Below are 12,552 nucleotides of genomic sequence, written 5' to 3' on the forward strand. Positions count from 1 at the left end.
TCAGAGTGAGCCAGGTTGGTGTCCCTTATTCCATTTTTTAAAGACAGCTCTATTGAGATATGTGATATAATAAGAAATATATATTTGGGCTTTGTCCCTGGTTCCTAACACAGTGTTTCTAAAATCCTTGGAATTTTCTTTTTTTTTTTTTTTCTTTTTAAGTAGCCTTCATGCCCAGCCCAGAGTCCAATGCAGGGCTTGGACTCACAACCCTGAGATCAAGACCTGAGTCGATGTTTCGGATGCCTCGGGTGGCTCAATCGGTTAAACATCCGACTTCAGCTCAGGTCATGAACCTCCTGAGTTTGAGCCCTGAGACAGGCTGTGTGCTGACAGCTCAGAGCCTGGAGCCTGTTTTGGATTCTGTCTCCCTCTCTCTCTGCCCCTCCCCCGCTCACTCTTTGTCTCTCTATCTCAAAAATAAATAAACATTAAAAAAAAAATAGTTGGGGCGCCTGGGTGGTTCAGTCAGTTAAGCATCTGACTTCTGCTCAGGTCATGATCTCAAGTGGTTTGTGGATTTGAGCCCTGCATCAGGCTCTGTGCTGAGACAGCTCAGAGCCTGGAGTCTACTTCAGATTTTGTGTCTCCCTCTCTCTCTGTCTTTTCTCCACTCGTGCTCTGTCTCTGTCTCTCAAAAATAAATAAACGTTAAAAATTAAAAAAAAAAAAAAAGTCATATACTTAACTGACTGAGCCACCCGGTAGCCCTAAAATCTTCAGAATTTTCTGATAGAGGTAATAGGAGAATCTTTTGTTATTCATAAAAAGCTGCTTTCAATCAGGTCTGAGTTTATGCTAATGAGGTGACTCTGTGGGCCCCTAGATGAGTACTGCTTGGGACTTGTTTCTAGAGGAACCAACCAGGTGTGTAGAGGGTTGGAACTTTTAGGCCCACCCATAGACCTCTGGGAAGGGGAGGGGCTGGATATTGAATTTAGTTAACAACAGCCAGCGATTTAATCAACCATGCCTACGTAATGGGACATCCATAAAAAGCCCCACATGATGGGATTTGGAGAGCTTTTGAGTTGACAGAAACATTCATGTATTAGGAGACTAGTGCACCCCAACTCCACAAAAAAACTCCTGTGACGAGACTCTTCTGGACCTTGTCCTTAGTACCTCTTCATTTAGCTGTTTATTTGTATCCTTTATAATAACTAATGATAGTAAGTAAAGTGTCTTCTTGAACTTTGTGAGCAATTCTAGCAAATTACTGAACTTGGGGAGGATGTTGTACGAACACTAAATTTATAGCTGGTTGGTTAGAAGTGCAGGTGGCAGTCTGTGATTTGCAACTGGCATCTGAGGTGGGGACTGTCTTGTGGGATTGCGCCCATAACCTGTGGGGTCTCTGCAAACTCTGGGTAGTGTCAGAATTTAAATGAACTGTAAGACACGCAGCTGGTATCTGGAGAGTTGGAGAATTGGTTGGTGTGGGGGGAAAAACACCATACATTTGGTGTCAGAGCATTGTGAGTAAAAACAGTTCAAGATATAGTTCACATTTCATACAACTCACGCATTTAAAGTGTATAATTTATAACTTTTAGGATACTCACAGGTTGTACAACCATGACAATTAATATTAGAACATTTTCATCATCTCCCAAAGAAGCCTTATACTCATTAGCATACTCATTATGCTTATACTCATTTCCCATTCTCCTTTTCTCTCTGCCCCTGAAAACTACTAATCTACTTTCTGTCTCCATGGATTTGGACATTTATTGACATTCATATAAATGGAATCATACAACTTGTGGCCTTTGTGTCTGGCTCCTTTCACTTAGCATAATGTTTTCAAGGCCCATCCATGTTGTAGCCTGTATCAGTACTTTATTTCTTCTTATTGCCAAATAATATTGCATTAAATGGATGCATGACATTTTATCCATTCATTGGTTGATAGGCATTTGTGTTGTTTCCATTTTTTGACTATTATGAATAATGCTGCTATAATATTCATGTGCAAGTTTTGCATAGACATAGTCTTCATTTCTCTTGGGTATATACCCAGGAATTGAATTGTTGGGGTTTCCTGGGTATCTCAGACGGTTAAGCATCTGACTCTTAATTTCAGCTCAGGTCATGATCTCATGGTTTATGAGATTGAGCTGTGTCTGGCTCTGTGCTGACAGTGCAGAGCCTTTTTGGAATTCTGTCTCCCTCCCTCTATGCCCCTCCGCAGCTTGTGCTCTCTCTCTCTCTCAAAATAAATAAATAAACGGGGTCACATGGTAACTCTACGTTTAACATTTTGAGGACCTGCTGGACTGTTTTCTAAAATGGCTGAACCATTTTATATTCCCACCAGCAGTATATGAAGGTGCCAATTTCTCCATATCCTCATCAACACTTTAATATCTGCCCCCTTTTGATTCTAATCATCTTAGAGGATTGAAGTGGTATTTCACTGTGGTTTTTTTTTTAATATGAAATTTATTGTCAAATTGGTTTCCATACAACACCCAGTGCTCATCCCAACAGGTGCCCTCCTCAATGCTCATCTCCCACTTTCCCCTCCCTCCCACCCCCATTAACCCTTTATTCTCAGTTTTTAAGAGTCTCTTATGGTTTGCCTCCCTCCCTCTCTTTTTTTTTCTCCTTCCCCTCCCCCATGGTCTTCTGTTAAGTTTCTCAGGATCCACATATGAGTGAAAACATATGGTATCTGTCTTTCTCTGTATGACTTATTTCACTTAGCATAACACTCTCCAGTTCCATCCACGTTGCTACAAAAGGCCATATTTCGGGGCGCCTGGGTGGCTCAGTCGGTTGAGCAGCCGACTTCGGCTCAGGTCATGATCTCACGGTCCATGAGTTCGAGCCCCGCGTCGGGCTCTGTGCTGACAGCTCAGAGCCTGGAGCCTGCTTCAGATTCTGTGTCTCCCTCTCTCTGACCCTCCCCCGTTCATGCTCTGTCTCTCTCTGTCTCAAAAATAAATAAACGTTAAAAATTAAAAAAAAAAAAAAAAAGGCCATATTTCTTTCTTTCTCATTGCCAAGTAGTATTCCATTGTGTATATAAACCACAATTTTTTTTTTTAACGTTTATTTATTTTTGAGACAGAGAGAGACAGAGCATGAACGGGGGAGGGTCAGAGAGAGGGAGACACAGAATCCGAAACAGGCTCCAGGCTCTGAGCTGTCAGCACAGAGCCCGACGTGGGGCTCGAACCCACGGACCGTGAGATCATGACCTGAGCCGAAGTCGGCCGCTTAACCGACTGAGCCACCCAGGCGCCCCAAAACCACAATTTCTTTATCCATTCATCAGTTGATGGACATTTAGGCTCTTTCCATAATTTGGCTATTGTTGAGAGTGCTGCTATAAACATTGGGGTACAAGTACCCCTATGCCTCAGCACTCCTGTATCCCTTGGGTAAATTCCTAGCAGTGCTATTTCTGGGTCATAGGGTAGATCTATTTTTAATTTTTTCAGGAACCTCCACACTGTTTTCCAGAGCGGCTGCACCAGTTTGCATTCTGTAGTTTTGATTTGCATTTCCCTGATGTCCAATGATGTTGAACATCTTTTTATATGTGTACTGGCCTTTTGCATGTTTTTTTTTGGAGAAATGTCTATTGAAACTGTCCATTTTAAAACCGAATTCTCATTTTATTATTGACTTATAAGTTATTGATATTTTCTAAATATAAATTTCTTTAATTTTTTTAATGTTTATATTTGAGAGAGAGAAAGAGACAGAACGTGAGCAGGGGAGGGGCAGAAAGAGAGGGAGACACAGAATCTGAAGTAGGCTCCAGGCTCTGAGCCATCAGTACAGAGCCCGAAGCAGGGCTCTAACTCACGAACTGTGAGATCATGACTTGAACTGTGATATCATGACCTGAGCTAAAGTCGACACTTAACCGACTGAGCCACTCAGGTGCCCCTAGATATAAATTTCTTATTAGATAAATGATTTGCAAAAGTTTTCTCCCATTCTTTGGCTTGCTTTTTCACTTTCTTGGTTGTGTCTTTTGATGTATACAAGTTTTTAATTTTGGTGATGTCTAAGTTACCTTTTGTTGCTTGTATTTTTATTATATTTTTAATCTTTTTTTTAAGTCCTTGTCATTTATTTGTTGAAGGAACTAGGTCATTATAACCTATATAATTTACCATATTCTTAGTTTTGCTAAGTGTAACCCTTGCGTGTTGCTGATCATGTTCCTCCATCCCCAACATTTTCTGTAAACTGATAATTAGATCTAGAGGTTTGATCAGATTTGAATTAAAATTTCCAGAAGGAATATTTCATAGGAGGTACAGTATCTATCCTAAATATCTTCTCTTTACATCATATGAGGAGGAATAAAATGGCTGGTTGACTGTGTGTGTGTGTGTGTGTGTGTGTGTGTGTGTTAAGATTGATCAGTAAGTTGTGTTCTTATCAACCTGACCCAGCCATTTAAAATTCCCCAACAGGTTCTTTTTAAATGACTTATCACCTATAATCTTTGGGTCAGTCCTGTCCAATAGAACTTTCTATACTGATGGAAATGTTCTATCTGCACATTGGCCAGTATGGTAGCCTCTAACCACATGTGGCTATTGAATACTTGAAATATGTCTAATACAAGTGAAAAATGAAATTTAAAATTTAGTTAATTTAAATTTAAATGGTCATATGTGGCAAGTGGTTACTGTAATAAACAGTACAAGTGTAGATTTGTCATTTCACCAGAGTCTGCATTACTTCTGCATATTAGCTCACATTTTTCTAAGAGAAGAACTTTCTTATATCAAATATGATTACCTTGAAATACAGGATTAATTGTCCCTTTTGCTAGGTATTAAGAGAGAGTGAGTAACATTAGACAAAGCAGACAGAAGTATCCATAGCCTGGACTTTGTACCCAACTCCTAGGCTTCAGTTTGGGGCTGAGGTAAATCCAAGTGGCATGCCTCAGTTCTCCTTTCCTCTAGGGCACACTCATTTGGCCTTCCTAGAACCTTCTAAGAGGGAGTCCCATTTAAATCTCACTGCATGAATCCAGTGCTGCTTCAAAAAAGTCCAAATCTTAGAAAGGGAACCACTCCCTATACCCCTCAAAATCCCCACAGAGAACACATTCTGTCTGCAGAGCCAGAACTTTATCCCTCCTGACAAAAACAAAAACAACAAAAACAAAAAACACCAAACCAAAACCTAAAAAACTTTGCCTCTCTGTACTGTGGCCTTAGAATCTTGACCTTGCTACAACCATAAGCCTTTTTAGTGCTTTATTAAAGGGGGAAAGTTAAGCTCAGTATCAGTTGGAAGGTGAAGGTAATATAATTACACAACTCCCCCCCCCCTTTTTTTCCTGCCATCTTCCTAAGTCTTCTGTTTGAAGGACTTTAGAACAGTATGTATATTTCATGAGAAAACTGCCCTGAGGCATTCTTACCTAAAAGTCACTATTTTTAGGCTACTCTGCTAAATTAGTCCTAGCCCTTGATCTGTAGTTTATTTGTAAGTACCTTCCCATTAGTGGGGAATTGGGGTTCTGAATTCCAGTAAATGGCAGGGCCACTGATACTTCCAGGGTTCACTCAGACTTTCCAGTTCTAATAGGGTTAAACTCCATCCAGTTTTTACCACCTCATGTTAAATGAACATCTTGGTGATAATCTAGGTTTCACTTGATGCTGAAAACTGATGCTATCCAGAATTTATATGAAACTTCCTGAAATTTTCATCTAGCACTTAAACGTACTGTTTACTCCCTTATCTTTTCAGCCAGACTCTAAATTCTTTGAGGACACAGTGTCTTATTTACCATTGTCTCTCCAGGGCCTAGTGGTATTAGCTGACTAAATGAAAGCTTGTATTAGGTAAAGACTCTTCAGTTGCTAATGACAGAACACCCAACTCAAATTAGCTTATGCAAAAACCAAACCAAAACAAACCCCAGCACATTATTAGTTCACATAACTGCAAAGTTCAAGCTTCAAGTAATGTTGTAAGGAGCTCATCTTTTTTCCATTTTTACTGTCTTCTCTGCTGTGTTTGGCTTCACTCTCAGGCAGTTCTTCTGTAGATGGGAGGCACCTGGTACAGCAAATGCAATTTTTTGTTCTGATTGGGCCCCAATGTCTTGGTTTGATTCATGTGCCTATTCCTAAACCAGTCCCAGAAGCCAGGGGAGTGCACTGCTCTGCTTGGTCAGACTTAGGCCACATGTTCATCCTTGAAACTGGTGGTGAGGGAATCAGCTCCACCTAAGTATGATGGATTGAAACTGGTGTGTGTGTGTGTGTGTGCAGGGATAATATGGGGAGTATGGATGCTGATAAGCTAAAGCGATTCCATTCTCACTCCCTTTGTTAGGCTCCATGCACTACCCTGGATTTGGACCCTTGTGGCACATGGATATCTGCCCACACTGGACTTGCCTGTGACTGCCAGCTCTTCCCCAGAGGTGGGGGCCACCACTCTAGCTTGGAGTATTTCCCAGACTTTGTCTACCCAGCTTACAGCTTGGTCCTGTTTGTCCTCTTCTTGCTCTAAATGTTCCCAGCAAACTGCACAGTGCATGCAATGTCCTTTCAGACACTTTGGCAACTAGTGAGTCATATATACAAAGAACCATTCAAATGCAGAATGTGGTCAGTTCTCTAAGAGAGTAGTGAAAAGATGTTTGGAGAGCAGAGATAAAGGCATACAACATCTGGCTGGGAGCATGAGAGCAGACAAACGCTTCAGGGACTATCAAGCACCCGACAAGTTTAAGTGTAAGTTGAATGATGGTAATAACAGTGATAATAAAACAGCAGCGAGTACATATAGTACTTACTATATGCCAGGCCCTCCTCTAAGAATTTTATATGACTTAACTCAAGGAATCTGCACAATACTCTTTCAAATAGGTACAATTATTTCCCCCATTTGAGAGTCAAGTTTAAGGAACTTGCCCAAGGTCACATAGTAAGAAAGTGACAGAATATAACTGGGTCCCTATCATGCAGTGTCTTAAAGGCCAGGATACAGTGTTAGACTTGACTTATAGTTCTTTGAGTAGGTGTTTCATCCTTCCCCATGGAACCAAACTTCCTGAGAACAGGACTGAGTCTAGTTCAGCTCTGTCTTCTCTAGAATGTCTAGGTAGGCTATACATTTAAATAGAAGCTACACAAAAATCCTCTTTGAACAGACTATTTTTACTGGAACGTGCATTGTTATACAAAAATGAAGTCTTCCACAGTGGTTAGAGCACTGAACAGGAAGTTATGGATCTGACTAACTGAGACTCTCACCCCCTGACTCGTGTGTGACTGGGCAAATGGCTCTATGCTACAGATTTTCCAAAGGTAAAAGAGAGGAAAACAAGTATCCAACATACCTCAGAGGGACACAGACAGAATAGAATAAAAAAATACACATAAATCCTTGCAATACTTAAGAGTAAAGGTACCACAAGAAACCAAGATATTTTTCTTAGTTTCACGATAACATCAGTAATCAGCAAATATGCATTAGGAGCCAAACATTCTAGACACTATGGGATCACAACAGAGTAAGACATGATTTCTGCTAGTCCTTGTTTTATAGGATTTAACAGGCAAGATCATTTTGAGTGGTAAACAGAGATTATTTAATAGAACGTCAAAATGGTAAAGTACATTAGAGTTCATATGGTCCAACATTTGTAAATAGAAAAAGAGATCCAAAAGGGGAAGTAAGTCTCAGGAAGAGTATTGTTAACAGAGAAACACTTATCTTCAAAGAAAAGGCCTGGAGTCTGGGTTTGAACATCTTAGTTGAAGAGGTTCCCATCTGTGTGACCTGGGGCTAGACTCTTAGCTTCTCTGGAATAATTTCCTTCTGTCTAAAATGTTGATAAAACTTACTTTAAGGGGCTGTTGTGACGATTAAGTTAAGATCATGCATGTAAAACTTGAACCTGTGCCTTGCTAAGCATCACAAGTCAACTATTATTATTGTTACCTCTGTAGGAGAAAGATCTTTTTTGGCTCTTTTTCTACAAGAAAAAACTGTTCTTTCTCTGGTGAGACCCCATTCACAAGGTCGAAGTAGGACGGAAAGTGCTTTCAACTGCTCGGAGATGGGCGCTGCAGGAGCAAGAACCCAGCCATCCAGGGCGGCAGAGCACAGCCCCCCTCGGCAAAACCCATCTTCCATTTCCTCTCCTTCCTTTTCGGGAAAACCAAGCTCCCCCCACGCGTTCTGTAATCTTATTTTCCTGCCTCACCAAGTCGCTGGCCCCTCTCTGGCTGCTCTGTGTGTTCTCTCGGTCGTGCGGGCCCCGCAGCAGCGAGGCAGCCGGGACTGGCGTGTCGCTCCCTCCACGCCCCATTCTTCCCTCTGGTTCCAACCGGCCGCAGCTGCGTTCAGAAGCCCGGGCTCCCGCGGGCATTGACGCGCTGGGGGAGGAGCGGTTTCTTGCTGCGCGCCTCTCAGGAGCATTACGGCAGGGCTCGTTCCCGGCTCTCCGGCCGCCAGCCCCAGACTCCCCGGTCCGGAGCTGGGACTGGCGGAGGCCGCGAGGGAGGGAGCGTGAGCGAGGAGGCACGCGCCCGCCCGTCCGCGCCCAGACCGCCGCCGCCGCCGCCTTAGCAGCCATGGCCGAGCGCCGCGCCTTTGCCCAGAAGATCAGCAGGTAAATCTCAGGCGCGGGGCGCGCCGCCTCAGCGGGAGGAAGAGCCGGGAGTCCTCCCGGGCTCGGCCTAGGAGACGGGTGGGTGTGGCGACGCGGGCGCGGGGATCCGGCGGCCTGGTCCGCGGCTGGGCGGAGGGGGGTCGCGGCTGTGGCGGGCGCCGCCGAGGCCTCGCGCCGCCCTCCAACCCGGGCTCTCAGCCCGCACCCGCCGCCGATCCTCGCCTCGGGGCGCGGGGAGCCCCGCACGCCGGCGCGCCCGCCTCTGCCAGCTCCTCGGCGGCCCGGGCCTGGAGTTTCGCGGCGGCTTACTGCAGGGCGGGTGGGGGAGCTCGCCGGCCGGCCGATCAGCGCTCCCCAGATTCTTTGTGTCCCCACCCCCGAGCTGCCTGGGGCCGCCGCGGCGTCTAACTCCCCCTCTCTCCCCGCCCACCCCCTTTTGCCCCCAGGAGGGTGCGGGGGTCCGCCCTCTTCTCCACCCCAACAAAAGGTTCCGCGCGCGGCGGGCTCGGGGCCGGTGGGAGGCCGCCCCTTCTTACGCCTCCCACCCTTCCGGAGAAATCTGACAGGATTCCTCTTTGCAACCTAGGGACAATTCAAAGTGGGCTTGTGCACCCAGAATCTAAAACGTATAGGCACAATGAAAAGTTGAGAGCTTGTGGTCTGCACCTCGGGTGTGCAGCTGCCGAATCTTGGGCGAATTGTAGGCTGAAGCTTGATCTTAGTAGCATGTGAATTTAAATGTGTGCCTGTTTCTCATGGCACCAGACGAAGATGGATGATAGGCAGTGTTCTTTTTACACTGGCCGTTTGGCTCATATTTTAGGAGTCTGGAAGTAAGCATGTGATCATGGTTGAGGTTTCCGAACCTTTTACCAGCCTGTGGCGGGTAGGATGCCAGAACCAAAAATTGAAATACGGCGGGGGATTTTAATATCTGTAGAATTTCATTGTGAAATATACTAATGTGTAAAACACTAGACAGTGTTGGTTCTATTATGATGTCCCAAGAAAAGAAAGAAACATTCGAATGCATTACTTTTTTTGACAATTTTATTTCTGTGGTTCTGGATCTTTTTAGTTTGCTGATCTTAACGATTTTTGGACCGACCAGACAGGTCTTTTCTTAACTGCCTGAACTTCCATAGGGTTACTCTGTTTTGGCACGTTTTTCATTTAAAACTAACATCTTTTTGATTTAAGCTTTGTGCGTAATTATTCTTTTCTTTTGCGCTTTAAAACACATTTCATTTTAAGAGGCAAAATAAAAAGTGTGTAAGAACATGTGCTCTGGTGTCGGACTATTATGCCATGGGTTCAAATCCTGACTTACTTTCTAACTTGGCACTCTAATCAAATTGTTTAAGCTCTTTTAAGTTACAGTTTTGGCATCTGGAAAATGGGTACAGTAACAGTACCCAGCTCATAGCACTGTGAATATTAAGTGGCATACTTTGTGTAAAGTGTTTAGCATGGTGCATGGCCTTTAGTAACTATCATTGAACACTGAACAATAATTAGTATATCCTTAGAGTTAATAGGAAATTATTACTTTTGTTCTTTTTAATTTTTTTGTGAAATAACTGGGTCTTGTTTGTGAAGGCAATATCCCTAAAAATGTATTGCTTGACATATATGCTTAGTATTCATTTCTCTTTAATAGAACCAAGTTTCACTGAGAATATTTATTGATCAGGAAATTGCGCACTAGGGAGTTAGATATGAAATATATACAATATCTGTTCTCCATTCATGGAGTTTGTGCTGAGATGAGAGGACAAAATACAAGAAAAAAAGGAAGTTTCACAAAACAACAAAAATTCAAATTAATGTAGCCTTGTAGAGTTGTCACATTAAGTAAGGCAGTGGAAATGAGACATGCATTGATTGGAGAGATACTTAGGTGATTGGTTATTGATTGGGTGCAGAAGATGAGGATGACTGATGAGTCTGGGATGACATACAAGTTTCTGACTTGGGCAGTCAGGTGGATGATGGAGGCAGTCATTGAGGTAAGGGAGTACAAGAGGAAGATGGGATTTGAGGGTGGGAAACAAGATGGGAAGAGATGATGATTCAGTTTTGGACCTATTGATTTTGAGGTGCTCCTGGAGCATTTAAGGAGAGATATTTATTAGGTTGTTGGTGATGTTGAAGATGCAGGAGATTGGGCTAGATGTCTAGATTGGGGAATCAGCAAATACATTGTAATTGAAGCCAGAGGAGTAGATGAGATAGTATTGGAGGAATGTGCAGATTAATTTGAAGGGAAGACTGAGGACAGACTGTTATAGATGATGAATTATTATCTGCTTATTGTGACTGAAAGGTGCTTTCATTCTTGTTACTAAATATGGTCAAATAACACTTCTGAATAAATTCTTGTTCTGTTGATTAGTTTCCTACTAGAGGAAGTATATATAGCACATACTCTGGAGATAAACTTCCTAGGTTTGACATCCCAGCACTGGCCTGCATTGAATAAACTTGGGCAAGTTACTTCACCTTACTTCTTCATTTTCCCTATCTATAAACTGGGGATAATAGTAGGACCTACCTTATAGGGTTGTTGTAAGAATTAAATAAATCAGGGGCGCCTGGGTGACTCAAGTCGGTTGAGCGTCCGACTTCAGCTCAGGTCATGATCTCTCAGTTCATGAGTTTGAGCTCCGTGTTGGGCTCTGTGCTGACAGCTCAGAGCCTGCAGCCTGCTTCGGATTCTGTGTCTCCCTCTATCTCTGCCCCTTCCCTGCTCGTGCTCTGTCTCTCTCTGTCTCTAAAAAATGAATAAACGTTAAAAAAAAAAAAGAATTAAACAGATCAGTACCTGTATGGTGCTTAGAACACAGCTTTCTACATAATAAGTGCCCAGCATCAATTATTTTTTATTATTATAATATTCATAATGTGATGTTGGACCTTTTCTTGGGAGTGATAAGTCATTTTGTGATGTGCATATATGAAATTTGTTGCTCTGTGAAAAGCCTGTTGCTATTCGAAGCCTTCTTTTTCTTCTGTTTAAAGCTTTATGATTGTTCCAAAATCTTTACTTTAAAAAGAATTATACTGATTTCTTTTCTGGTTCAGTCATTTCCTAACCCTTTGCATTTAGTGCTGTTATTTCTTGAGGCTGTGATTTTGCGATTTCTGAAAGCTCTTTATTCTTTATCACTGATTGTACTACTTTACTCAGCTCATTATAGAAAAGCAGCATGTATATTTTGTTCATATCAATTATTGCCTCTTGTCTGTTCTCCCTGCTTTTGGAGGGCAAGGCATATACATTGTTCATTACTCCCCTTATAATCACCCCCTAGCATATAATTTTGTGGAACGTTGACTGTAGATTAATGATCTAGGCTTTTGTTTGGATTATTTTGTTCTGTTACTTGATACTCAGCAGTAATAATGAACATTTGGATATACTTAAAGCACTTATTACTATATTCTCATCTTTATTACCCAGAGAAGGGGAAAGAACATAGTGAAGAACATAGCAGGTCAGTCACATTGTACAGGTTCAAATTCTGCATATACCACAGAATAGCTATGTAATTCTGGGCAGTTGATCTAACTTCCTTGACTTGGTTTTCTTTCCAGTAAAATGGGGATAAAAGCCTCCATGGGGTTATCATGAAGATTAAGTGAGTTAAATACATACAAAACACTTAGAACTGTGACTGAAACATTATAAGCATTAAAAAATGTTAGCTGCTGCTATTGTTATTCCTATATCATTTACAGTTATTATGATTCCCATAATCCAGACAAAGAATTGAGGCCTACATAGCATGAAATTATTTGCCTGAATTGGGATTCAAACCCTAATCCTCTGATTTCAGATTACACTTTTTTTAATTGACTGTATTTTCTTTCTGCAAAATGTTTTCTATACTTCCAGATTTTCAAACAGTGCTACAGTTAGCATCCCCAAAGTT

The 12,552-nt window shown here is 42.3% G+C and overlaps 1 protein-coding gene across 5 annotated transcripts in view; it reads left to right on the plus strand.

The window, feature by feature from the left end:
• The first annotated feature begins 8,494 nt into the window (after window positions 1–8,494).
• The window catches only part of DOCK7 (dedicator of cytokinesis 7), a 227,697-nt gene continuing 223,639 nt past the window's right edge, over window positions 8,495–12,552 (plus strand). For all 5 annotated transcript variants that reach the window (XM_049618558.1, XM_049618551.1, XM_049618554.1 and 2 more), the window contains exon 1: window positions 8,495–8,617. In XM_049618558.1, coding sequence (XP_049474515.1) covers window positions 8,580–8,617 — 38 coding nt within the window. In that variant the 5' untranslated portion in view covers window positions 8,495–8,579. The remainder of the gene's footprint in view (window positions 8,618–12,552) is intronic.

This window comes from Panthera uncia (assembly GCF_023721935.1).
Source record: "Panthera uncia isolate 11264 chromosome C1 unlocalized genomic scaffold, Puncia_PCG_1.0 HiC_scaffold_4, whole genome shotgun sequence".
Classification (NCBI taxonomy): Eukaryota; Metazoa; Chordata; class Mammalia; order Carnivora; family Felidae; genus Panthera; species Panthera uncia.